General features: G+C 35.9%; 1 protein-coding gene across 4 annotated transcripts in view; it reads left to right on the top strand.

The window, feature by feature from the left end:
- The window catches only part of MAP3K7 (mitogen-activated protein kinase kinase kinase 7), a 74,271-nt gene extending 61,748 nt beyond the window's left edge, over positions 1–12,523 (top strand). For 2 of the 4 annotated variants that reach the window (XM_032858140.1, XM_032858142.1), the window contains 4 exons: positions 2,898–3,003; positions 7,396–7,457; positions 8,568–8,683; positions 10,792–12,523. In XM_032858140.1, the coding sequence (XP_032714031.1) occupies positions 2,898–3,003; positions 7,396–7,457; positions 8,568–8,683; positions 10,792–10,972 (465 nt within the window). In that variant the 3' untranslated portion in view covers positions 10,973–12,523. The remainder of the gene's footprint in view (positions 1–2,897; positions 3,004–7,395; positions 7,458–8,567; positions 8,684–10,791) is intronic. The other 2 variants (XR_004382740.1, XR_004382739.1) reach the window with 2 other exon arrangements.
- Positions 12,524–25,637: the final 13,114 nt, after the last annotated feature.

Below are 25,637 nucleotides of genomic sequence, written 5' to 3'. Positions count from 1 at the left end.
ATCTAAATATTTGGAATTAAGTATTTTTCTCCAAGTGCCTCTGTAGTTGCGTCCCACAGGTTTTACTGTGTTTCATGGTAAAAATCAGTTCAAATACATTCTCATTTCCACGTTGCTTTCTTTGAACAGTTAGTTATTTAAAAGTGTTTTTAAATGTCCAAATATATGAGATTTTTAAGGTTAACTTTGAGTCAGTACAAAAATAAATTTTTTTTTAACTTTTTTTGAGATTTGTCTTATGGCTAGTACATGATCAGTTTTCATAAATGTTCCATGGTGCTTAAAAAGAATGCATATTCTCCAGTTTTTAGGTATAGGATTCATTGATATGTTTAGATTAAGCTTTCTTCTTAATGCAGTTCAGGTTTTACTGGTGTTGTATCTTATTTTTTGGTCTGGTTTTATAAATCATTTACCAAGGAGTTTTAAAATACTGCACTATAGTGGTGATTATGTCCCTTTCTCCTTGCATTTTTATTGCTGTATCTGTTTGGAAGCTATGTATAGATATAGCATATCTTATAATAGGTAGAGCATTATAAATTTTGAATTGTTGTTACATAATGAATTGACTCACTAATCATGTTATCTCTTTCTCTAGTAATTTTTTTTAATCCTAAAATGTATTCTTTCTCATATTAATATAGCTACATAACTTTATTTTGGGTAGGTTTGCCTGTCTTTTTTCATCCTTTAACTTCCTGGTTTCTCTACCCTGTGAATTAGAGCTGTCTCTTATAAAGAGCATTTAATCCAACCTTACAGTCTGATTTTTTAAATATCTTAACTCAAGAAATTAATCCATTTATATTATGGTTACTGATTGATTTGTTCCTTTTTATCTTGTGCTTTCTCTTATTTCCCTTTTTGCTCCTTTTTTTGCCTTCCTTTGAATTGAACAAATATATTTCTCATCCCATTAATTGTCTTTCTAAATTGGGGATATCATATACTACTACTTCTAGTAACTACCTGTGAAATTTTAACACTCATACTCAACCTAAAGTTAGTATCTTTACCTCATCTTCAACAATATAAGGATTTTTAAATCAGTCTCTTGCTTATGCTATTTTTTTTATTTTTTTTATTTTATTTTTTTATTATAGATTTTATTTATTATAGATTTTATTTATTTATTTGACAGAGACCACAAGTAGGCAGAGAGGCAGAGAGAGAGGGGGAAGCAGGTTCCCCGCTGAGCAGAGAGCCCTATGCTGGGCTTGATCCCAGGACCCTGAGATCATGACCTGAGCCGAAGGCAGAGGCTTAACCCACTGAGCCACCCAGGCGCCCCTTGCTTATACTGTTTTTATTCAAGTTTTATTACTGTCTTATTATCTGTTTGCTTGGTAATTTTGAAGATTAGTCATGTTCCCATTGTTTAATATTTTATGTGCATAGAATCTCCTTATGTTTACCAGTATTCCTGATTGCAACTTGGTCCTTCAATCAGGGAAAACTTTTTCTTAACCCTAAACTACGTGCTTTAGAAATTGTTATAAGAGCTTATGGATGAAAAAAAATTTAAAAATTTAAAAAATTTTTTAAAAAGAGCTTATGGATGGTAGAGTCTATTTTTGTCTAAGAATGTTATTTTGACCTCATTCTTTTTTTTTTTTAATATTTTATTTATTTATTTGACAGACAGAGATCACAAGTAGGCAGAGAGAGAGGAGGAAGCAGGCTCCCCGCTGAGCAGAGAGCCCGATGCGGGGCCTGATCCCAGGACCCCGGGATCACCACCCGAGCCGAAGGCAGAGGCCTTAACCCACTGAGCCACCCAGGCGCCCCTTGACCTCATTCTTTATGTTTTTGTTGGCCAAACAATTCTAAGATAGTTATTTTCTTTTAGCAGCTTAAAGATACTCCACTTTCTTCTGGCTTCCTTTTTGCTATTAAGAATCTAACTGGAGGGGCACCTGAGTGGCTCAGTGGGTTAAAGCCTCTGCCTTCAGCTCAGGTCATGATCCTGGAGTCCTGGGATCGAGCTCCGCATCGGGCTCTCTGCTCAGCAGGGAGCCTGCTTCCTCCTCTCTGCCTTCCTCTCTGCCTACTTGTGATCTCTGTCAAATAAATAAATAAAATCTTTAAAAAAAAAAAAAAGAATCTAACTGGATGGTTTTGGGAATAATCTGTCTTTAGCTACTTTCTGCTATCTTCTATTTTCTTTGTTCTCTAGAATTGACTATAATATGACATATGTTTAATTCATTATTGTAGTTCTGTTATTTTTTTCTGCTTTGGATTGATTGTGGTTGGGATTTGTTGTATCGTCCAGCAGTTATGTAAATATTTTATGAATTCACAGTGGATACATTTCTCCCCTCCACCCAGAGCCACTCCCAACACAGACAAATTTATTTGCTCTCTGCTTTTGTAGGGTAGATCTTTATTCCTAGTTCACTCTTTCCCCAAGACTGAAGTCTTTCTTGGGTTTTAGCTTTAAGCACAGAGTTCTCCAGTCTTATTCCCATCCTACAAAGGCCTAAGACTTAATGCCTATTCCTTTGAGTGCAGAACACAGTCAAAACAAAAGTTTTAGGTCATTGGTGTTCATTTGAAATTCCCAGGGCTCACAGTTTAAGCACTTACTGGACTCCTGATCCTGCTTTATTTCTGGTCTCAGAGCATTTCTCTTACTTTCTTGAAAGCTCATCAGTTTTTAAGAGGTATTATGCATGAGTGCATAAATTTTTTGTTTGTGTGTATACATATGTACAGACGTATGTGTGTGTGTATAAAATCTTAGAGGATTTATTTATTTTTTTCCAAGAATATTTCAGGACCTCTAGTGATAGAAATGGAAGGCTGTCCTTTGCTTTATAATAAAAATTTTCTCTTATCTTTTTTTTCACATAAAAATCACATTTTGTTCCTCCTATCATTTCTTCCTGTAGGTAAGCAGTAGGTCATCCAGTCCTAGCGTCAGAATGATCACTACCTCAGGACCAACCTCAGAAAAGCCAACTCGAAGTCATGCATGGACTCCTGATGATTCCACAGGTGACCAGTGTATTTCCTCACTATAATTAAGAAGTTGAATTTGTCATATTTATTTCCATTTATTTGTGTCATGACACTGATCTTTATAAAGGCAGGCATTTCAGAGTAGATTTTCATATTAATAAAATCAAATATTTAGCAATAAACTTAAAGATGAGTTTTTGAGTTCTGAGATAGATTGTCTTGCCTTCTGCATTCCCCCCCCAGATACTAACCATCTATATTAAAGATGATTTTGTTCCTCTACAGAGGAGGATACTGTATTCTTGATTCTTAAGTCTCTGATTTTCCTATTTTTGATCCATCCTACAGATGATAGTAGTAAAGTCCATTATCATTTAAATAACTAAAATCAGTAGGAGAATAAAAATAATCATCTTAGTCTCAGTCTTTTGTCTTAAAGACACGAGATACCATGTACTTCAGTAAGAAAAAAAATTCTGACCATTAATGTTACATAAATTTCTGTTAATTAGACCTTAAAAAGCCTGTTAAATTAAAACTCCCTAGTGGCACCTAGGTGGCTCAGTGGGTTAAGCCTCTGCCTTTGGCTCAGGTCAGGATCTCAGGGTCCTGGGATTGAGCCCTACATTGGGCTCTCTGCTTCCCCCTTGTCTCTGCCTGCCTACCTGTGATCTCTTTCTCTCTCTGTGTCAAATAAATAAATAAAATCTTTTAAAAATAGTAATAATAATACTAAAATTCCCTAACATGAATGACTAACTGGTCAAAATACTAGTATTAAAATCTAATGATGGAATAGTTTTATTATGGGCAAGCAGGAAGTTATGTGCCACAGTGGAATTAACTTTCCTTAGCATTAAGAGAATTCCCTGATGAATACTCAGCAGTATGGTTCTATAAAAATTTGTTATTTATATGTTATTATGTCAGAGAGGGAAAGATGATCTCCTAGGCCTTGGAAAATTAAACCATTTGTGATTTTATTTAAGATCAACTGTGTTATTAATAGTGTCAATTAAATTGAAATTAAAAAGTCAGCTTTCTCCCTTTACAAACTAAAACACTCCTTGTAAGTATTTATAGATATTTGGCATGGCTTAGTCAAGTTCATAATTTAATTTAAAAAAATTAACTGAATAGCTTTCTCTCTTTCATGTAAGATACAACTAAGTTTAGCCAGGGGTGTACTCCCTCGTTTTAGTAAGTTTAAATTTAGTGGTGGCAAAGAATCCTCTGAGTTTCACCCCTAGCAAGCCCAACCCCGATTGTCCAGAACAGTCACTACTCAGCACATATGTAGAATTTGTCACAATGTGCTTTCTCTCAGAGGTAGGTAGGGAAATGCTCTTGACAGATTTGATCATTAACAACCCTCAGTACTTGCCCTGACATTACACCATTTGCTGAGACCTAGTGCTCAACTTTTGCAGGGCCTCCTGACTTCAGTCTAGACTAATCTAGCCATGCCAGTCAATGGAATTGTGAATTCATGGACGTAAAATAAAAATTCTCTTATGTCCCTTTCACTTCTGTTTTTTTTTCCTACTTCATGTGTTCTTCCAGCCTTTCAAACCCAATCTCACTTTTTTCCTTGCTGGGACCTAAAATACCAATAGCTAGAAATCATATCTAGGTCCAAAATTCAACTGAATTTTGTCTTTCCTTTGAAATACAGCAAGTATGTGGTTATAATTTTAGATAATTTTGAATATAATTTTAGAAGTTGAAACTGGTTTAAGCTTATATTTAATGATCAGTTTTGCATTGTTTCTAAGAAAAGTACTGATAATCAAGCTAATACAATAAATTACAGGGAAGAGATATTAGTAAAGCCTTTTTCTTTGAAGTCTCCCTGGTTCAGGAAAAATTTAGAAGTGCATACAGAAGTTTAAGTAACCTAATTAATTAGGTGGTTTTATTTTAAAAGAGGAGGGATTTCTATCCATTTTCAGAGAAAAATAAGAAGCATATCAATTTAATAATCATAGCACACAATGAGTGCTCTTGGATTTATATTTATAATAAACAGAGGATGAAGAAAGACATACATACACAAGAGCAGTTAGAAAGATAGCTAGACACAGTTGAGGGAGCCACAGAGAGGGAAAAACCCACCGAAGAGTTTTTCTTATTTGCAAAGATTAGAAGTATAAAACATGGCCCACTGCTTACAATCTTATTAGAGTCATAATACTGACACATTAAAAAATAAAAAACTCATCATGCTTTAAGTAATTTTTAAAAACTACTAAATTTGCAGTGGAAAGCTCAGTGTTTTAAAAGTTAATAGAACAATCCTTGAATTTTTTTTTTCTATTCCCTGAATACTTGAAACACTAATATACTTAATTTTAAAATATGTATCAGAGGGGCGCCTGTGTGGCTCTTTCAGTTAAGCATCTGCCTTCAGCTCAGGTCATGATTCCAGGATCCTGGGATGGAGCCCGGCACTGGCCGCCTTCTCCCTTTCCTGCTCCCCATCCCGCTGCTTCTGTGCTCTCTCATGCTTTCTCTCTCTCTCAAAAAAAAATCTTTTAAAAAATAAAAATTTTTTTAAAAGTAAATATATATCAGATGACAGGGTGCTTATTTGATAAGATATATCAAGTATGAAAGATTTAAGAAAGTAATAAGAATAGAAATATTGAATGAGTTCAAGATACTTAATTCTTCCTATAAAGCCCAGGGGGAAATAATTTTTAATCAATTGTACTTTTGCGGAAAGTAGTGTTCCCTGGGCACATAGTTCGAAACTGTTGTTGTGGGTAGGGAAAGAGTTAGAGAGATAATAAGTTAAATGTAGTTTTCCTTTAGCCATTCCAGAAGAATACTTACGTTAGTATATGATTTTAGGGTAGGTAAGACTGTACTAGGCACTACACTCCACTCTTTATTGCACTCCAGTATTTAATAAACATTACTTTTTTTAAACATTACTTTTTCAATCTGAAATACAAACTTAAAACTGCCCTTCCTTCCTAATTCTCCATTTAGTGTCAATAATAACAACAGTAATAGTAACCATCACCACCATGTGTTGACAGCTTACTATATGTTAGCATTGCATGTTATTTCTTACATGCATTTTCTTATATCGTTTGATTTAGCTTAGCTTTTGGAGTTATTTGCAAGCACATTCACAATGGCTTTGAAAAAGAAAACTAGAATATCAGTCAGTAATAAATTATTGAAGTTACCGAACCATCGGACTGTCCTGGATTTTTATTGCATTGCATGCCGTGCCTTGCTGTCAGCCCGAACATATATTTATCTGCACCACTCTTTCAAGGAGTCACTTGTTAGGAAAGGGACTGAACAGTTCACTTTCTTTTTTTAAGATTATTTATATATTTATTTGACAGACCACAAACAGGTAGAATGGGAGGGAGAGGGAGAAGCAAGGCTCTCCGCCGAGCAGAGAGCCCGATGTGGGGCTCAATTCCAGGACCCTGGGGTCATGACCTGAGCTTACAGCAGACGCTTTACCAAAGGAGTCACCCAGATGCCCTTGAACAATTCACTTATTTAACTCATTTACTCTTTCCTAACAGTGGGAAAGCAGCTACTTCTGAAATAAAAAAGTCCATATTACTTCACAGTTGCCCTGCCTGCTTTTGGAGGCATAAACATTAATCCCATGTGACTCATGCAAGTTGTTATGACAGTTTACCTCTTTTGAAATACAAATAAAAGCTGTCTGTTCAAATACTTTGATAAAATCAACAGGTTGTTTGATTTAACCCATTTAACTCTCCCGCCCATGACATCGAGCTAGTTTCCCTACTATTCATTACACCTGTGTTCAATGTACTCCCCTCAAAAACATCTTCCCTTTTCTGCAGCGATTCTCATTAGGAGAGGTGGGAGGGAGTTCACACTAGAATATATATAAATTTAAGATATTCCACTGGAAGAGAATGTGTCTCCCCCACACCTTTTCCATTAAAGAATGCTAATATTCAGGGAATTAACACAGCATTATAGTAAACAGCATGATCAAGGAAAGAGATACGAGGTTAGATTAGGTAGAGTTAATGAAGACTGAATTTGAAGTATAAAGGTCCCATACCACTGTTTTTGTTTTTGTTTTCTTTCAGGATTTTATTTAAATTCAAGTTGTTTAACATATAATGTAGTACTAGTCTCAAGGGTAGATGTTTTTAATTGAACAAGGGCTTATGACCTGTAACGTTACACAATTTATAACCAACTTAAATTGTGCTAGAGTATGATTGCATTCTGATTATCTGGTGATTGGATGTTCTGTTTTTACCTTTAGAATTCAGAAATAGACTCTCTTCATTATTAATAACAATAACTTTAATGTATTATTTACTTCAGGAAAAAATGCCAATATTCATGCATGCTCTCTTGTGTTTTGCTTATAATTATTCATGATAGAAAATAAAACACATACTTGAATTCCAGATACCAATGGATCAGATAACTCTATCCCAATGGCTTATCTTACACTGGATCACCAACTACAGGTAAAAAGAGTACTTTCTCAGTGAATGTTTACTTTTTCCTTAGAAGTTTAGACATAGTCTATCTAGAAAGTGGGCAGTTTTATTTATATCTGGCATCATATATTCATTTATTTATGCTTTTAGATGGCCTCCTTAAACTTTCTAAAATCAAGTTAAAATGATTTGTCCAGTTAAGTTTAAGTTAATCAGATCTAAAATTGGTAGTCATGGTTAACAGTTGTCTTTAAATATTTCCATATATTTGTTTAAGAATACCAAGAATGTGGGGGGGTCATCTGGATTCCTCAGTTAAGTACCCAACTCCTTTTTTTTTTTTTCTCTCTTTTTTTAAAGATTTTATTTATTTATTTGACAGAGAGAGACATAGTGAGAGAGGGAACACAAGCAGGGGAAGTGGGAGAGGGAGAAGCAGGCTTCCCACCAAGCAGAGAGCCCGATGTGGGGCTTGATGCCAGGGCTCTGGGATCATTACCTGAGCTGAAGGCAGTTGCTTAATGACTGAGCCACCCAGGCGCTGCAAGCATCCAACTCTTGATTTTGGCTCAGGTCCTGTTCTCAGGGTTCTGAAGTGGAGCCCCATGTCAGGCTCTCCACTGGGTGTGGAGCCTGCTTGAGATTCTCTCACTTTCTCAAAAAAAAAAGGAATGCTAAGAATATCAAAAATAGCATTTTTGCTCTTTAATTTTAGTGCTGCAGTATAAAAATTTACAGAAGCTCATTTCTACTTAATAGATTTCATGGTACACTGTCATATTCATAGTGACTGAGAATTTAAGTAATACACTTAACTGTCTCCTCATGAGTATGAGAGCTAGAAGCTTCTTTTGATATAATACAGTTTGACAACCTGAAATGTAAAACCAGAGGCCAGTGATACTCTGGTCATGATTCTCTGTAACAACAAAAGTGTTAAAACAGCGAGTGTGAATTTATATTCTGAGTTAACTCTGTCAAAAGGACACTGACATTTTCTACACAATGGTTTAACACTTATTTTTAAAAGACAACTGCTTTAGTGCTATAAAAACATATCACAGTTACTGTCTTAACTCTCAGCTTGATACTGAAATTTGACTGAATTATGTTTTAAGAGTCCTGATTTATTTTTAGCCTCTAGCACCGTGCCCAAACTCCAAAGAATCTATGGCAGTGTTTGAACAGCATTGTAAAATGGCACAAGAATATATGAAAGTTCAAACGGAAATTGCATTGTTATTACAGAGAAAGTAAGTTATCTTTTATGAATAAAACACAGTAGTATTTTGGGTTTAAAATATGTTAAGGTGAAATATTGTTGGAAAACTTGAAAACTTTGTAATTTTTAGAACTAATCGTTAAGCATAGAGTTGACCCTTGAACAGCTTGAGGGTTGGGGTGCTGATTCCCTACTCATCGAAAAATCCACATGTAAATTTTGACTCCTCAAAAATGCTATTGGCCTACTGTTGACTAGAATCCTTACCAATAACATAAACAGTCAATTAACACATATTTTATATATGTATTTTGTACTTTATTCCTAGAATAAAGTAAGCCAGAGAAAAAGTTTTCTTAAGGAAATCATAAGGAAAAGCAAACACATTTACAGTACTGTACAAAAATCCATGTGGAAGTGGATCCATGTAGTTCAGACCCATGTTTTCCAGGGTCAACTATATTTCCAACTTGAAGGTTTTACATGTGCTCATCTTTAAGTTTAAAGCAACTTTTGGCTATTTTTTTTAATGCAAAATTCATCCCTTTTGACTACATATACTATATTAAAATTAAGGAAAATAAACTGGTGTTATATAAACATTTCTTATGCCCTAAGAATTTTAAAGCTAAAAGCTGCTTAGATTTATAGTTATAAAGATTTATTATTTCTTTAGACATGAATAAAATAATTTGATTTACTAATACTCAGCTGTGCGTGGTGAGTACTATGAAATGTGGAAGCCCAATGATTCACAGACCTGTACCCCTGGGGAAAATAATATGTTATACGTTAACATAAAAAATAATAATAAATAAATAAATATTTTATAGATATATTCTTTCTAGGTATATGTTTAAGAGAGTAGAATTACTTTATACATGTGAGTGTTTTTCTGGGGAGTTTTATGCTCACGTGTTTTTCTGAGAGTTATAAAGAGGCTGCCTTCCTCCTTTTTTAAGAAAATCAGTTTTCATGGTCCTTTATTTGAAATTCTAAAAAACAAAGCAAAAACTTCAGTTTTCTTAAGCATGATCCTCATGAAATTTTATACCTCTGTAGCTTAATTATTGTGGAAACTGAAATGAAGTGCTGTAGTACAAAATCAAAGCAACTATATGTATACATGGTAATAGGATTCCCTCTGTTAATTTTAACCTAAATAAATGAAAATTTCTTGCTTCCTGAAGTAATATGTGGAAAGTTTTGTTCGTACTTCCAAAAAAAAAACCAAGAAAAACAAGCTCCTACTGTTAAAATTATTTCAGCTCAATACCTTAAAGGATATACAGTAAATAAATATTAGAATCTGCTAATTGTAGAATTGTTGACACTTCATGTTTTAAAAAAAAAAAACCCTCTTTCTTTCACATATTTAATCTATACTTTGTTCATTTGAAGGAGGGATTAGTTGTGTGCTAGAAAAAATAAATGATGGATTAAGGGAGTGTGAAAATTATGACAGTTTTAATCAATATTAAATACTTTAAATGAGAAATATTATAAGAAAATCATCTAAAGGCTTTTCATTAATTATTCAGTTATATCCAGGAACTTCACTTTAGGAGTTAATATTGAATATCTCCCAAAGTTTTATCAGGCTATAAAAGTGTCTAATGGTCTTTCCTGAAAATGTTCGTAAAAGTGAGTTAACTCATTTGAAAGTGGTACTTTGTATTGTTCTCACTTTTAAAATAGGAAATAGATTCTAAGTTGGTAGCATCTATTTTAATTAGCTTGCACATGTTATATGAGCCCCCACTTTGTACTGTAGTTAAATAAGACTGTAACTTCAAAGCATGAATAAAAGTTCATGAGTGTAAAAGTGGAATGTGAATGATAAAACATGTTATTTTCCTGTGGTCAGGAAACTAGTATTTAAAAGTTGTTTTATACCATTTTATCTGCATTCACTACTTGTCTAAGTACAGTTACTTACAAAAGGATTATGGTGTTTCTATGGGTACACAGACTAGTGGGTGATAGTTTTTATTCTAGTCCACAAGTGTATTTGATAAGTATACCTAAGATGCATAATGATCAACCCAGAATAAAAGTCCTAAAAAGTCGAGCTCATCAGTTATTAGTATGAATTTTTCTATCACATACAATATTTTATTGTGTGGTATTTGTTTTCAGGCAAGAACTAGTTGCAGAACTGGACCAGGATGAAAAGGACCAGCAAAATACATCTCGTCTGGTACAGGAACATAAAAAGCTTTTAGATGAAAACAAAAGCCTTTCTACTTACTACCAGCAATGCAAAAAACAACTAGAGGTCATCAGAAGTCAGCAGCAAAAACGACAAGGCACTTCATGATTCTCTGGGACCTTTAAATTTTAAAATATGCAAAGAAAGACTTTTTTTTTTTTTTTTTTTTTAAGGAAAAGAAAAGCCCTTATAATGACAATTCATGAGTATTAGCTTTGGGGCGTGTTCTGAATGCCAACTGCCTGTATTTGCTGCATTTTGTTTCGTTTCATCGTTAATTTTCTTTTTCTTATGGTGGACATGCAATTCAACTGTCTCCTTGTATAACATGGGGCATCTGTGACTTGAATAAGCAGCAGTTCTCAACTTCAAAACAGAGGCAGTGAACCATGGCTGTATATGCATGCTCATTGTGTGAAGGCTAGCCTAACAAAAACAGGGGGTATCAAACTAGCTGCTATGTGCAAACATCGTCTTTTTTTCGAGGTGGAACCTCAAGAATGATTTTGTTCTTGTATCTCATCTCAAAAAACAATTTTTTTTTTCCAAAAGATGGTATATACCAAGTTAAAGACAGGGTATTATAAATCTAGAATAATCAGTGGTACATTATAGAAATGCAGAACATTTAAGGATAGTTGCAAGTGAGGGCTCTGATGCCAGCATCCTTCAATCAGTACTGAACTTAGTTCCATCCATAAAATATTTAAAGGTAAGTGGTGGTTGCTGTATTTAACGAAAACATTTCATTGGACTAAAATATGACTATGATACATTGAACAAAATGGAACCTCTTTTTTAAGATAAAAAGATTTTAATTTTGTGATTGAGTGTATGTGTGTTGAAACTGTAAAGATTTTATCACTCTAATAGTAATACCTCTTAAATGAAATTAAAAGGTAAATGAACACGATCCAGCTTAAATGATCATTCCTTCCTGCAATGATTATTGGATTGTTTTAGTTTATATTTGAAAAACTAAAGAGAAATAATTGAAAATGGAAATAATTGCTCCAGCTAAAAGGCTTGGGCTTAGATTTCTTTTATGATACCAAAAGAGTAAAAAACCTGGCAAATCAGGAAAGTTAGTAAGGAAATTAAAGAAATAAATACAGATTCATGAAGTATACTATTTATGAGCATTGGAGTAATTGATTTTCCTTGCAAGCCCATCCTAGAATGCCTGCTGCCTTTCAACACTTTTAAGGGAATTTCAACACTTATAAAGAGAAAATTTATATTGTTAACAATAACTTTGCTACCAACTTTGAAAATAAAGGTAATAAATTCATTGAAATAATAGACTATATAAGCTCTATTTTTTCAGTTGGTATTAAAATAAATCACATTTTGATACCAGTACAAGGTGTCTTTTAAACAAGGATGTCATCAACCTCATTTTTATAGCATTAATGTTTTATGAAGAGAAAATTAAAAATGAAAGCATAATTGCTGTGATTATTAGAATTACATCATGATTGTATTGTAGTTTTGCTCTGTTTCAGATAAGCAAGTTGATCTAAGAAGTTATCAAAACTATTCTTAAAAATGCTAAAGCAGGTAACTTTTTCTTCTGTTATTTTTTTCTCCTCCTTCTGAGTTTTATAATGTATTCCTGTGTATACAAGCAATAAAGGTAAAAGACAGTTTGTACTAAACTGTGTCATTTTTAGCTTCCTCAAAATCTGTTACCAGAAAGTTTCCAGTAAATAAATGTCTACCATTACTTTATTTAAATAAAAGAAAGGGCTGTCATTCCCAAACAATTTGATTACCTAACTAAAAGTATACTGTCTAAACACATAGTAAAATAAAATTGACATAGAAAAGAACTGTAGGGTAAGGAAAAGTATAACCCATTCATAGCATTGCTGCTTGTGATATGTGTGTGTCACTCCACCAAAAGGGATCTAGTCAGTGCTCAGAGACTTTTCTGGTTATCTCAGAGCATGAGATATTCAAGTGTGGATGCTAATGATTGACCTTTCCATTAGGATTTAGCATTATAGATTTCAGATTTTATTTCTAGTCATTAATGTGTTTTTGCTATATATTACATACTTAAAGGGAAAATTTATTATTATTACATGTAATCACTTTATAAAAATCTCAAATAGGAAAATGGAAGAAAACAGTAGTGTTAAATCATGGTGCCAAATGCCAAAAAAAAAAAAAAAAAGGCTATTGAACCCTTGCTTGTTTGTTTACAGTAAGTTCCTTGTTTGTTTACAGTAAGTTCCTTCATTCTCACACTGTAATTCTCCTAGACGCTGAGTGTACTTCAGCCTACTTGGTTTTAAAGTAGTTGTGTTGCAAAGTTCATACCTTTTAAGTCCTGATTATCCTTGATGGGAGAAAAGGGCAGCAGGGACAATCAAAAGCTACAGCCGGTTTTATCCAGCATCCTCACCATCAAACCTTCAAACAGATTTTAACAAGGAGCCGAATGTTTTACTTATAAAAAAATTTTACTTTTTATTCTAACTCTCATTTTTGGGTAGAAATAGTGAACAGACAAGCAAGTGGCTTAAAGGCCCTCATGTAAGAAATTCACAAACAATCCCTAATTACATTTCATTTTTTCCCTCAAGGGAAAGAAAACAAAGTCTAGGGAGAGACACTCCTCAGCATTAAAAATAACTGAGTCGAATGAAAATCATTTAACATTATTAACTTTAGAGCAGCACCGCATATTGAAGAGATTTGCTTGAAAGTGGTTTACAATTGTTTGACTTTTTGCTGAACCATTTTAGAGTACTTAATGTGGTTTTTTTCTCCCAAGTTTCTTCTGTGTTCCTAGTTTCAGCTCCTGCTTGTAGCCAGAGATCACAGGCTTTGCCTGTGATGCTCTTTTCTTTCTGTAAGTGTGTGGCTTTCAGCAGTGAACTTCTCTCTTCAAATGGTAGGAAGTTCTACTTCTGTCATTCAGAACATTTTATGTGAAACAGTGTAATGCAGAAGTCCTTGTGTATACTGTATACTTGAAGGAAGCTTTTTAGATTTATTTTTGTTTGTAATAAAATTCAGATTGTTATTCTAAACTTGTTTATAAAAATGGTTAATGATTTATATCAGCAAATGAGCTATAGGAGTGTTTTACCTTACATGAAATTAAATAAAAACTGAAAAGTGAGTACTCTTAAAATACTCAACACAATTGTAACATAATCATGATTTTTGAGAGGGTAAGTCACTGGCCAGTTAACATACCCATCTGTAACAATTCACATTTTTTTGTTAAATGGGTACTCTTCACAATTTCATTAAATCATGATTTATATAAAGTACAGTATGGCATATACATCACTGAGTGATTCTTCTCATTAGAAAACTGATTTCCTCTAGGTTATCTACCTTACATTAAGTATTCCATCCCATTATCAACTTCCTAGTCTCCCAGCCATCACATAATGCACACATAAACTTTTACAAACTTGACCTTCATTTTAGTAAATCAGCTCCTTCATCATTCACTCATTCCTTTAACAAATATTGAGCACCTGTTATAAGTGAAGCTCCTGTGGCTAATGCCCAGTTACATGTTCTCTTTAGTCACATGGTAGTTAGATCATATTCTCATTTCCCAGATGGAAAATTAGGCTGCTAAAGGTTAAGACTTTTGCCTGAGTCTCCTTTTCCCCCCTCATCTGTTTTAGGCAGAATCTCATGGAAGGGGACGCTGTGGCCACCATCCCATGATGCGAAGAAGAGCATGAGAAATGCAAACGGGGGGAAGATAAGAGGTCACTTGTAGGCACAGAGGCTTTGTGACCACTCTATAGATCACAACAAAGCCAACACTGAGACCCACACATGTCTTTTAAAACCAAGAGTGTGCTCCAAACCATTCTGCCATACTGTAATTTAAAACTTGCTGAATGCTTCAGCTTTCACATTCATTTATTCAATGAGTGGGGAGCCTTCACTCTTCCACTCCCCTCAGCTGAATGACATGCTAAAAATGGAAATAGAAATGATATTGTGAGGCTTGGTCTAGAAAGAAGACTTGTTCTCCACTCTCAGGAAAGGCTTCAGGCTTTTTCATTTTTGGTTTGTTTTTGTATCTCTGTTTTTACTTTTTTGTTCTTTTTTTTTTAATTGGGATATAATTTTTATATAAGAAACTGCATCCATATAATGATGTGTAATGCAGTTTACTGAGTTTTAACATGCTCATACACTCAGGAAACCATCCAACAAACAAAATACATAATGAACATTTCCATCCCCCCTCCCCAAGGTCTTCCATTCCCCTTTACAGTCCTTCCCTCCTTTTACTTCAGGCCTCAGGCACAGTGCTTTCTAACAAATAAAAATTTGTTTGCATTTTCTACAATTGTAAACAATAAAATCACTCAATATGTACTCTTTACTTTTTAAGCTTTTTTCCCCCCTCTTGAATAGTTGTTTTAATGCCTTTCACAGGAAATTTTAATTAAACCATTCTTAGCGATACTTGAGAACTTTTCACTATCAGTCTTCAAGAGAAAACGCAGGTTTGAAGAGACTTTCGATGCATCCATTGTAGCCAGCTTGATTGTGTTGTGTTATCTTCTGAAACATTTCAGATCACTTTATTTTTACATTTTCAGAACCCTAATACTTTGCTTACAAAATCCCTTGGGTTGTTTGTTAAAGTCAGCCTGTTTCTTTCTGCATTTAGGTGTTAGAAATGCAACATAGATGTGGACAGTAGCAGCCTATTAGTAGGTTCATGATAGTTTTCAGCAAATACGGTTGATCAGTGTAACTTCTTAAAAGTTACTCCTTCCATTTTCATTTAGATTGTGGCTGCTGTTTTGCTACTCAGAAACCTGGGAAACTCTATTTTAAATAACAGAACAGTCTTCTGTATATAGTATTTGACATGGGTATCTTCTACCGATGCTGTTGGTGGTCCTGTCTGCTTTAGTGGTGCCCATAGAAATAAGTAAGATTACACTGGTAGCTCATGTATTGCTTACTGCCAGGGCCTGTGTTCCTTTTCCATCAGTAATTAGTAACTGCTCTCAGTTTCTCATCCCTACTGCCATGAGGTCCCACCAAAACAGTTTGTGAAATGAACTGCCCTTCATGTCAGTTTTTTCAGTGAAGTCTTTTTGAGAATCAAATGCTTATTTAACTTTATCTGAGTCTTGTGGTGCTTTTTTAAAGGTTTTATTATTTGAGAGAGAAAGTGCATGAGACGGGGGAAGGCGAGGAGGGGCAGAGGGAGAAAGAGAAGCAGACTCCACACTGAGCAGGGAACCCACTGTAGGCTCAGTCCCAGCACCCTGGGATCCTGACCTAAGCCCAAGGCAGACGCTTTTAACAATCTGAGCCACCCAGGCACCTCCATAGTGCTTTTATATTTCCAAGTAACGAAATGTGTTTTTTTATCCTGTAATTTAGTGGTCAGTGATCTCTTGTAGATGCCATATGGCATCAGGATAATTGCTTTGAATACACCAGAAATCACTGAACAAATGCTGGATATTTATCTTCTGAAAAACAAAAGTAATATATAAAATGCAGTTCCTTCTCAGACTTGTTTTTTGTTTCTTCTGGTGGACACCTCTTCTTTAGTTATTATAGGAGAAGCTACATTAAATATTGATAAATTTACTAAATTCAAATTAGAGATGGAAGAAACCTGAAAACGGGTATAACTTTTTATGGTTGAAGAGAAAATGGTAGTATCATTTCACATGCCTTGTTGACTTTTAATCTGTTTCCTACAAAGATACTACCTAGTATCCGTCTAAAATGTGAGCATATTACTTGGCAAAAATCGATACCACTGTTGTTTCTTTTGTGTCTTCCATGAGAACCTTTTAACAGATATTATTTCTTTGAGGATTGGAAACATGTCTTTATTCTCTAAGCTACATATGAAATTGATAATTTATATGCTTACAAGCAATATTTCAGTACATTTGGGCTAGTATATACTAGCACATTGCTGGACAACAGTCTTACTTAAAAATTCATACTAAAACTCATGTCCGACTACATAATTCTGTCTCCCCATTCATGATTCCACATTTTACGTACAGGACAGTTGAAGTGGTATAAGTTCCCTTGGCCTAAGCTGAGTATTTCTTCCATTTTTACTGTCTTTTGCAGTCATATCAGAAAATTCTCCAGTCCCTGTGCTCCATGTACTGTGATTCATAAGGACGTAAGTTTGGGTGCTGCCCAAAATAATAGCTTAAACAAGATAGCAGTTTTTTCTTTCTCACAGCAAAAGTCTAAAATAATATAGTTTTGCTCATCTGCCTCCTAGCCAAAGAGGAGGCAGAAAGGGCAAGAGCAGTGAAGGTACAGTTACTTAGGCTCCCATCTGTTAGCCAGAACGTTGTCACATGAATTTACGCTACTTGCAGGGAGGCTGAAGAAGTCTGTATAAATGGACAGCCGTATGCCTAACTAGAAGGTAGGAATTCAGTTACAAATGAAGGATCGAAAAGATTTAGAGGACAGGTAGTCTCCACCACTCAACCACTGGAGTCCTTGCATGAGTCCCACAGGGGTAGGACCTTCCCTTCCACTACTGGCCCCAACCTGGATCCTTGCAGGTAGGGGTTGACCCAAAGGGAGGGGATTCCAAAGGTTCTCCTGTGGATTTTGGTGAGGAGGAAGCTCAGTCTCAACAAGAGGAGGAAAAAAAAAAAAAAATCAGAATTTTAATGACTCTAACTTGTTCCTTATTCTTATTAATATACATCCTAGGGACCTCAGCCTCTGAAATTTGGCTTCACAATGACAGGCTATTTATTCAGGGAAATAAACTTTTTTTTCCAGTTCCCAAAGTGATTCTGTTACACTGACAGATTATAGAATTACCCACACCATAGAGCAGATAGAAGGGGTATTGCCATTGTAAATTTACTAGATTCTAACCCATCTAGTGTTGTGAAAGCTAAGAGGAGGAGTGTGAGATTGTGATGTGTAGTAAGAAATCTATATTTTCCCTTCTTGTTCCTGGCACACAGCTGGAATTTCTTAGGTGGTGAGAACAATAAAGACGTCTCACTTTGTTAATGAAATGATTTTTGGGAAAGCCCTTAGGTGGGGATGGAAGTTGGTTGCCAGGGGGGCCAACTACCTGGTTAGAAGGTGGGAACTAACTTTCATTCCCCTCTGCCGAACTTCAGGGAGGAAAGAAGGACTGGAGATGGAATTCAGTCACCAAAGGCCAATATTTTAACTGGTCATGCCTGTGTAATGGAGCAGCTATAAAAACCCCAAAAGAACAAGGTTCAGATTGCTCCTGGGTTGGTAAAAACATGAAGCTTGGAGGAGAGTGATGCACATGGAATGCATGGAAACTGTAACATTTCCAATACCTTGTTTGCCCTGTGCACTCTTCCATCCGGCTATTCCAGGGTCGTATTCTTTTATAACAAACTGGTGATTTAGTAAGTAAAATGTTTCTCCCAAGTTCTGTGAGCCACTCCAGGAAATTAATCCATTCCAAGGAAGATAATGTTGGGACCTCTGACTTACATAGGCAGTCAGGTCAGAAGCACAGATGACAACCTGGACTTGGAATTGGTGCTAGAAATGGGGACAGGAGGTAGTCTTGTAGGACTGAACCCTTAACCTGTGGAATCTCATTCTCTATCTGAGTAGACAGTGTCAGAATTGAGTTGAATTGTAGGACACCCAGCTGGTGTCGAATGGCTGGTATGAGGGGAAAACACCCACACATTGTCATTGGAGTCAGAATCATGAATGAGTCAGTGAAAGATAAAATCTGCCATATCCCTGAGATTCATGAAACACAGAAACATGGAGGTAAGGATAAGATTAGGAAAGATGCAGAGCTAGAACTTCAAAAACTATAGAAGGGCAACTCAAAAGGGCTTTAGGAAAGTAGAGCCTGGGGGAGAAAACTTCCTTTCTATACAAGGAGTGATACCTGAACATCAGAAATTCAAGGAGTTTTAAATATACGAACTTTGTCTTTTCTACCACTCCCATCGCTATGGGGGAAGTATAGAAAGTAAAGGTGATGGGTGCCAGGGTGGCTGTCAGTTAAGCGTCTGCCTTCAGCTCAGCTCATGATCCCAGCATCCTGGGATTGAGCCCCGCATTGGGCTCTCTGCTCAGCAGGGAGCCTGCTTCTCTCTCACCTGCCATTCTGCCTATTTGTTCTCTCTCTCACTGTCAAATAGATAAAATCTTTAAAAAAAAAAAAAAAGTGAAATCAAATCATTTTAGAGTTATATTGTTAGATAATTATGTTTATCACAGCATTGAGTTGTTTTTGTTTTTAAGTATTTATTTGCAAGAGAGCAAGGGGAGGAGCAGAGGGAGAGGGACAAGCAGACTCCCAGCTGAGTGCGGAGCCCGATGTGGGACTTGATGCAGAGCTCAATCCTAAGACCCCAAGATCATGACCAGAGCTAAAACCAAGAGGCAGATGCTCAGTCGACTGAACCACCCAGGCATCCCAGCATTGAAGTTTTAAAAAGCAATCTGAATAGCCATTAATCCGTGTTAAGTAAGTTATAGTAGATCTACACCAGGTAATATTTTATGTCCATTAAAAAGTATTGTGAAGCTGAGTAAAGGAAACCTCTTTTAAAATGGAAGGGACACTTGGCAGGCTCAGTTGGTGCAGTATGTAACTCTCACTATCAGGATTGTGAGTTCAAGCCCCATGTTGGGTGGAGAGATTACTTAAAAACAAATCTTAAAAAAATAAAATAGAATGGAGTCAAGAGGCCAGAAGGGGGAGTTTTCATGCTCATCACAAATGCAGACCCCAGCAGGAAGAGACATACCTTATACTCCAATAGAAAGAAACCTCCTCCACTACTCCAACAGAAGGAAGAAAAAATTTCTCCAAGCCCAGCAACTAGCCCAACCAATAAGAAAATACCACAATTCAGCCAATGAGAAACTGTCACCACCCTGAGCTCTTACTTTCCCCCAATAGACTTTGGTTCAAAAGAGTTCCTCCCAACTAATTCCTTTTCTCTATATAAAGTACTGTTCATGTCCTTTGATCTGACTTGGTTATGGTTTCCCATAGCTTACATGTTCCTCTGCTACTTCCAAATCCATTTTGCTGGTAAAATAACTTTTAAGGCTGACAGTGTGATAGAGTGCTACACTTGATAATATATATCTGTCCAAATTGAGTGCTTGAAAATATTGAAAGATTGACACATGAAGTAGTGTTTATAACAAAAATGCAACACTTTAAAAAAAATCTTATCAGTGTAATTCATTATATACATAAATAAAATGTACAGTTCTATTAATAGATGCCTAAAGGACAGTTGGGAAAATTTACAAATAAAAGAACTAAAATGGAATTTCCCAAACTTGATAAAGATCACAGATCTAAACCAACAGCATATTAAATGTTCATTTAATCATTTTCACTAAATCTGAAAAACATTTTAATTAAAATCTGAAACAAAGCACAGGTGCACTGTCATTCAACATATCTTTTAAGTTCTAGCTGATAAAAAGACCCCAAAACAATAATAAACACTGAAATGAAGAAACAAGATTATCTTTACTTGCAGAATGTAAAATTATATAGAAAGCCCACAAGACTACTTAAATTGTAAAAGAGAATTTGCTAGAGTGACTATATCTAATACGTGTCAAAATTAGTTTTTTTCTGGGGCACCTGGGTGGCTCAGTGATTTAAAGCCTCTGCCTTCGGCTCAGGTCATAATCCCAGGGTCCTGGGATCAAGCCCCACATCGGGCTCTCTGCTTAGCAGGGAGCCTGCTTCCTCCTCTCTCTCTCTCTCTCTCTCTGCCTGCCTCTTTGCCTACTTGTGATCTCTGTCTGTCGAATAAATAAATAAAATCTTTTTAAAAAAATTAGTTTTTTTCTATAAATAATAACAATCAGATTGTTATTGGAGATTTTCTTTTACTCCAACTGAAAATGGCAATAATACTATAAAATACCAAAGAAAACATTTAACAGGATATAGGGTTGATGAACACTATAACCTTAATAAATAGTATAAAACAAGATATGAACTTAACATTTTCCTAAATGAGAAAACAATATCATAAAAATTGTTACGTACCTATATGTATTATAGGTTATTTGTTTACTGTAATTTCAGCCAGAAACCCAGTGGGGTTGGGAGTAGGTTTGTTTTGAATTGGACCAAGTGATTCTGAAGTTCTTGGGAAACAGATGCTCAACAGTTAACGTGTAATTTTCATACAAACTGCACATACTTGGGTGTAAATTTGATAAGTTTTGCAAGACGTATACATCTGTGAAACCACCGAGGTCAGGATGATGACTCTCCCCAATTCCAAAAGTGTCCTTGTACCCCTTGATAATGCATCCCATCCCCTTTCCCAGACAACCACTAATCTGCTTTCTATAACTAATTATTTGGCATTTTCTAGAATTTAACCTATAGACTATAATCTCTTTTGACTGGTTTTTCACTCAGCATAATGATTTTGATATTCACCTACGTTGCTTGCTGCGTATGTGAATAGTTTGACCGTCTATTATTTTTCAGCAGGATCCCATCGTATAGTTGCAGCACAGTTTGTCGATGAACTCGACTACTGAATTTGCGGTTTCCAGTTTTTGACTCTTAACAAATAAAGCTTCTATGAACATTTGTGTACAAGTCTTCACTTAGGTGTTTTCATTTCTTTGGGGTCAATACTTGGAAGTGGAACAGCTGAGTTTTGTGGTGGGCATATATTTAACTTATTAAGAAACTGCCAAACTTCTCCAGAGTAGCTATGTGATTCTACGTTCCCAGCAGCAGTACTAGAGAAGTATCCGAATTACAGTTGCTCCACATCCTTGTCAACGTTTGGTATGCTCATTTTTTTTTTTTTTCATTTTAGCCATCCTAATGGGTGTGTAGTGGTAACTTACAGTAGTTTCAATTTGAATATTTCCTTGACAGCTAATGATTTTGAGTATATTGGCAATGCTTATTGGTCTTTCATATAATTTATTTTGTATAGTGTCTGTTAAAATCCTTTGTCTATTTTTTAATGAGTTATTTCTCATAATATCAAGTTGTGAGATTTATATATACTCTTGTTGCAGTTTTACATCTGATATTTGTGCTGTGAATGGTTTCTCCCAGTCTGTGGCTTGCCTTTTTCATTTTCTTAATCATATTTGTCAAAGAAAAACCTTTTTGTTCTTTCCTATGAAATTATTTTTTAGTAGTCTTTATTCAAGTGTAATTAACATACAGTGTAATGTTACACTGGTACATTGATACACAGTGTTCTATATTAGTTTCAGGTGTACCCTGATTGAACAGCTCTGTATATTTCTCAGCGCTCATCAAGATAAGTGTACTCCTAATCCCCTTTATCTATTTCTCTCATCCTTTCACACATCTCCCCTTCTAGCAACCATCAGTTTATTCTCTGTGTTTAAAAGTCTTTTATGTTGTCTCTTTTTTTTCTTTATTCATTTGTTTCATTTTTCAAATTCCACATGTTAGTGAAATCATACGGTATTTGGCTTTCTGTGATTTAATTTCACTTAGCGTTATACACTCTAGGTGAAATTCCCTGAGTTAATCTACATTATAGACCCCTCCTTCCCCCCATAGGAAAGTAACCTTGCCTGAAATAATCCTTTTTTTTTTTTTTTTTTTTAATGACTTCCTTGCCCATACTCCATTCTGGCTATAAAAGCCTTCCATTTTGTACAGCTCCTCAGAGCTCCTTTCTCCTTGCTAGATGTGATATTGCTCAATTCATGAATTACTGAGTAAAGCCAATTAGATCTTCAGATCTACTCACCTGAAAATGGTTTTTAACAGGGCAAACAGAAGGAGATTGGGAGCCAGAAGTAGGACATAACTTGTTCATTTTGCTGGAAGGTACATTGGATTTTAAAACTAAATGTACGTATCACCTTGAAAAATTAAAATATCTTTAAAATGCATAAAAGTAGTAAGACAAATTGTTAATTTACTTGCTGAGGTGTCTTCTGCTTCTTTGCTCTGAAGCTCCTGCCCCCCAGCCTGGGGTCAGGCCGCTGTGGATGTGCTATACAGTCAAGTCCCTTAAAGAGCTGGCCCAGCGGGCAGAAGTGCAGGAGGCGTCAGCATTTCAGGGCTGGTTTGGCCCTCTAGTTATCAGAGCCAAGTTCCGAGGAGTTTTAATTAAGCTCAAGTTGGGAATGAAGGAAGGGGAGGGATTGGGAGAAGAGAGGAAAACCCCATCCCTTTTTCCAGCTTGCCTTGTCATTCATTATTGCTTACATAGCAATGATCAGCCCAGCTCAGCTACCACCAGGGAAATTATCATATGTAAATAAGAAACTCAGGATTACAAAAGGTCCTTGAATGTTCAACGTGATTAGTGTTCAACTTAATCTTCAGGGATTCGTATTTATGCCAAGTTAATAACTGAAAGGATATTCTATAAATGACTCATTTAGTCATAGCATATACTTACGGTTTTACACAAATTATCACTACAATTTATGGTGATTAGAGTATTAAGTTCAATTTCCACTTATGGTTGGAGGCAGCTGTTTCAGCGTCCCTCAGGTTTAATACAGCAAGTCTTACAATGGGTCATATGTTGTATCAGCGAACGCTACCCTGCCGTTTTATCGGAGACTCCATTATGCTGACCTTGCAAGCACATCCCCTGTGCAGAGAAGCCATAATTTGGCCCAAATCCAGGACTCTTCCTACAGTCTTAAAGATCTATGGGGAGCTTGACTTTTACATTGGTTCACAGGCCATTTACTGATTCCCGAATCACGGTAACATTTTTAAAAGAACTATAAAGAATTCATGTTAACATTGTTGCTGTAAATGAGAGGACTTAGTATCTTTCCTGAAATGAGTTGACAAATACACATTCAATTCTATTTCCCCTCCCAAAATTTGATCCAATTCTTTCTTATCATCAGCACCTTAAGTATATGTGACAGAAGAAATGAATTTGCCCTAGTGGAGAATGGGGAAGGTAACATTAACAAAACCAAGATAAAAGGCGTTTAGAATTGGATCTAGGCCATCTTGTGTCCTCGGCAGAGAAACTGGCTGGGCCTCCTGACTCCCAACAACAAGGTGGCATCTAACCAGGCCCAGAACCAGTCTGCCTCCCAGATCTTTTTCCTCCAGGGAATTGCTTTTCCTTCGCATAGTCAGTTATAACCCTCTAGTTTTCAGGCTCCAAAGCAAAGTCATTGTGACTGCACCTCCTTCCCCATGTCCAGGAGCAATTTGATGAATGCCAATCCAGGAGAAAGCAGAAATGTACTTGCTACCATTTCATCTATAGATGGCATGCCTAGCTTGGAATTACAAATAATAAAAAACTGGAGATTGTCATGTCAGTGAATAGTCTGATCTTGTCCTCCCTACTATGGTTCTTTTCGTTTTCCTTCTTTCCTTCACTAAAAAAACAAGATGACTGTTCACCAAAGAAAAGTGAAGAAGTATATCCACATGTTCTTGAAATCAGTTTGTAGGGGAGAGTCCTGTGAGATGAAATGTCACATTCTACTAGATTATAAAATGCCCCAATCCTACCAGCTAGCAGAGCAAGAGAATTTGGAACAAATTTGGTAAAGGAAATCTTTAATATATTTAATACTTCTAAGCCCCATTTGGCTATTTTTAAGTGTAAAATAAAACCTCTTCCCCCAAATAACCAAAGCACTGTGTCTCAGTAGGAGCAAATTTTATTCCTTCATTTTAATGAACCTGACTTGCTGGTACATGGAGCAGTCTGCTGAAACAGACTACTTTTGCATTGCGGACCAGCCACCTCCGCATTTGTCACTGTGACAGGTTGTTATTTAAGGGAAGTGGCAGGTTGTTCAGATCCTAAATGAAGTTCTAAGGAACAATTATAGCAATGTTAAAACATTTCAGGCAGCAGAACTGGCTCAGGTACTAGCTTGTTCAGGCAAGGAAAAATATAAAAGCTGATTTCCTATATGTTTTGGATTTATCAGCCTACCAAAGAGTATGTGCTTGCTTGCTTTCCTTTTAGGATAGTCAGTTATGGGGATGCCTGGGTGGCTTAGTCGGTTAAGTGTCCAACACTTGATTTTTGCTCAGGTCATGATCTCAGCGTTGTGAGGTCAAGCCTGCATCTGGCTCCACACTGGGCACTGTGCTTGGAACCTGCTTAAGATTCTCTCTCCCACTCTCACTCTGCCCCTCCCCCCACCCTCTACTAAAAAAAGAAAGAGAAAAGATAGTCACTTTTGTTAGCAGCACGTAGTTTAAACTGTGATAGTTGGCATAGCTAATACTGGAAAAAGCAGACTCATCTGGGGCTTCCTAAGTATGAGAATAAGCTAAAGTAGCTTTAAAACTAAGATATCTCTCTTCAGTATTTTCTCTAGTCTTTTGTCATGTCGGCAAGTGGTTGACAGTATCAGCAGGGCCCGAACAGAGGCACAGCAGGAAACTCCCCCTATATCCACTATTAAAGGAATGAGTAAGCAAAGTAAAAAGACATTTCTTTGCTAGTAGAGGTGTATGTTCACAAAAAGGACCCAGCTCCTCTGGTTCCTGGCTTCAGAGTCTGATCACAAAGGCACAAAGGTGCTTTGCTTGTTTATGCACATTTTCTGTCTACCTGTGTATTCTGTTGATGGGAGTCTGCTCCTAACTATAAGTTGCATGTCTCAGTGAGATTAGGATTTGCTCCTCATTGATTTTCGAATTCACCATTTATTTCCTTAAGGGAGACAATACGACTTGAAGCTTTCCTTGTGTGCTTCAGATCAGAAACCTTATTGGGGTGCAGAGTTATGATTCATTATATGCGTTGCTGCAGAT

Source organism: Lontra canadensis, unplaced genomic scaffold (genome assembly GCF_010015895.1).
Source record: "Lontra canadensis isolate GAN:19392208 unplaced genomic scaffold, GSC_riverotter_1.0 scaffold14, whole genome shotgun sequence".
Lineage (NCBI taxonomy): Eukaryota > Metazoa > Chordata > Mammalia > Carnivora > Mustelidae > Lontra > Lontra canadensis.
Note: the sequence above shows the minus strand (reverse complement) of the source record. Positions and strands in the feature narration are given on the sequence as shown.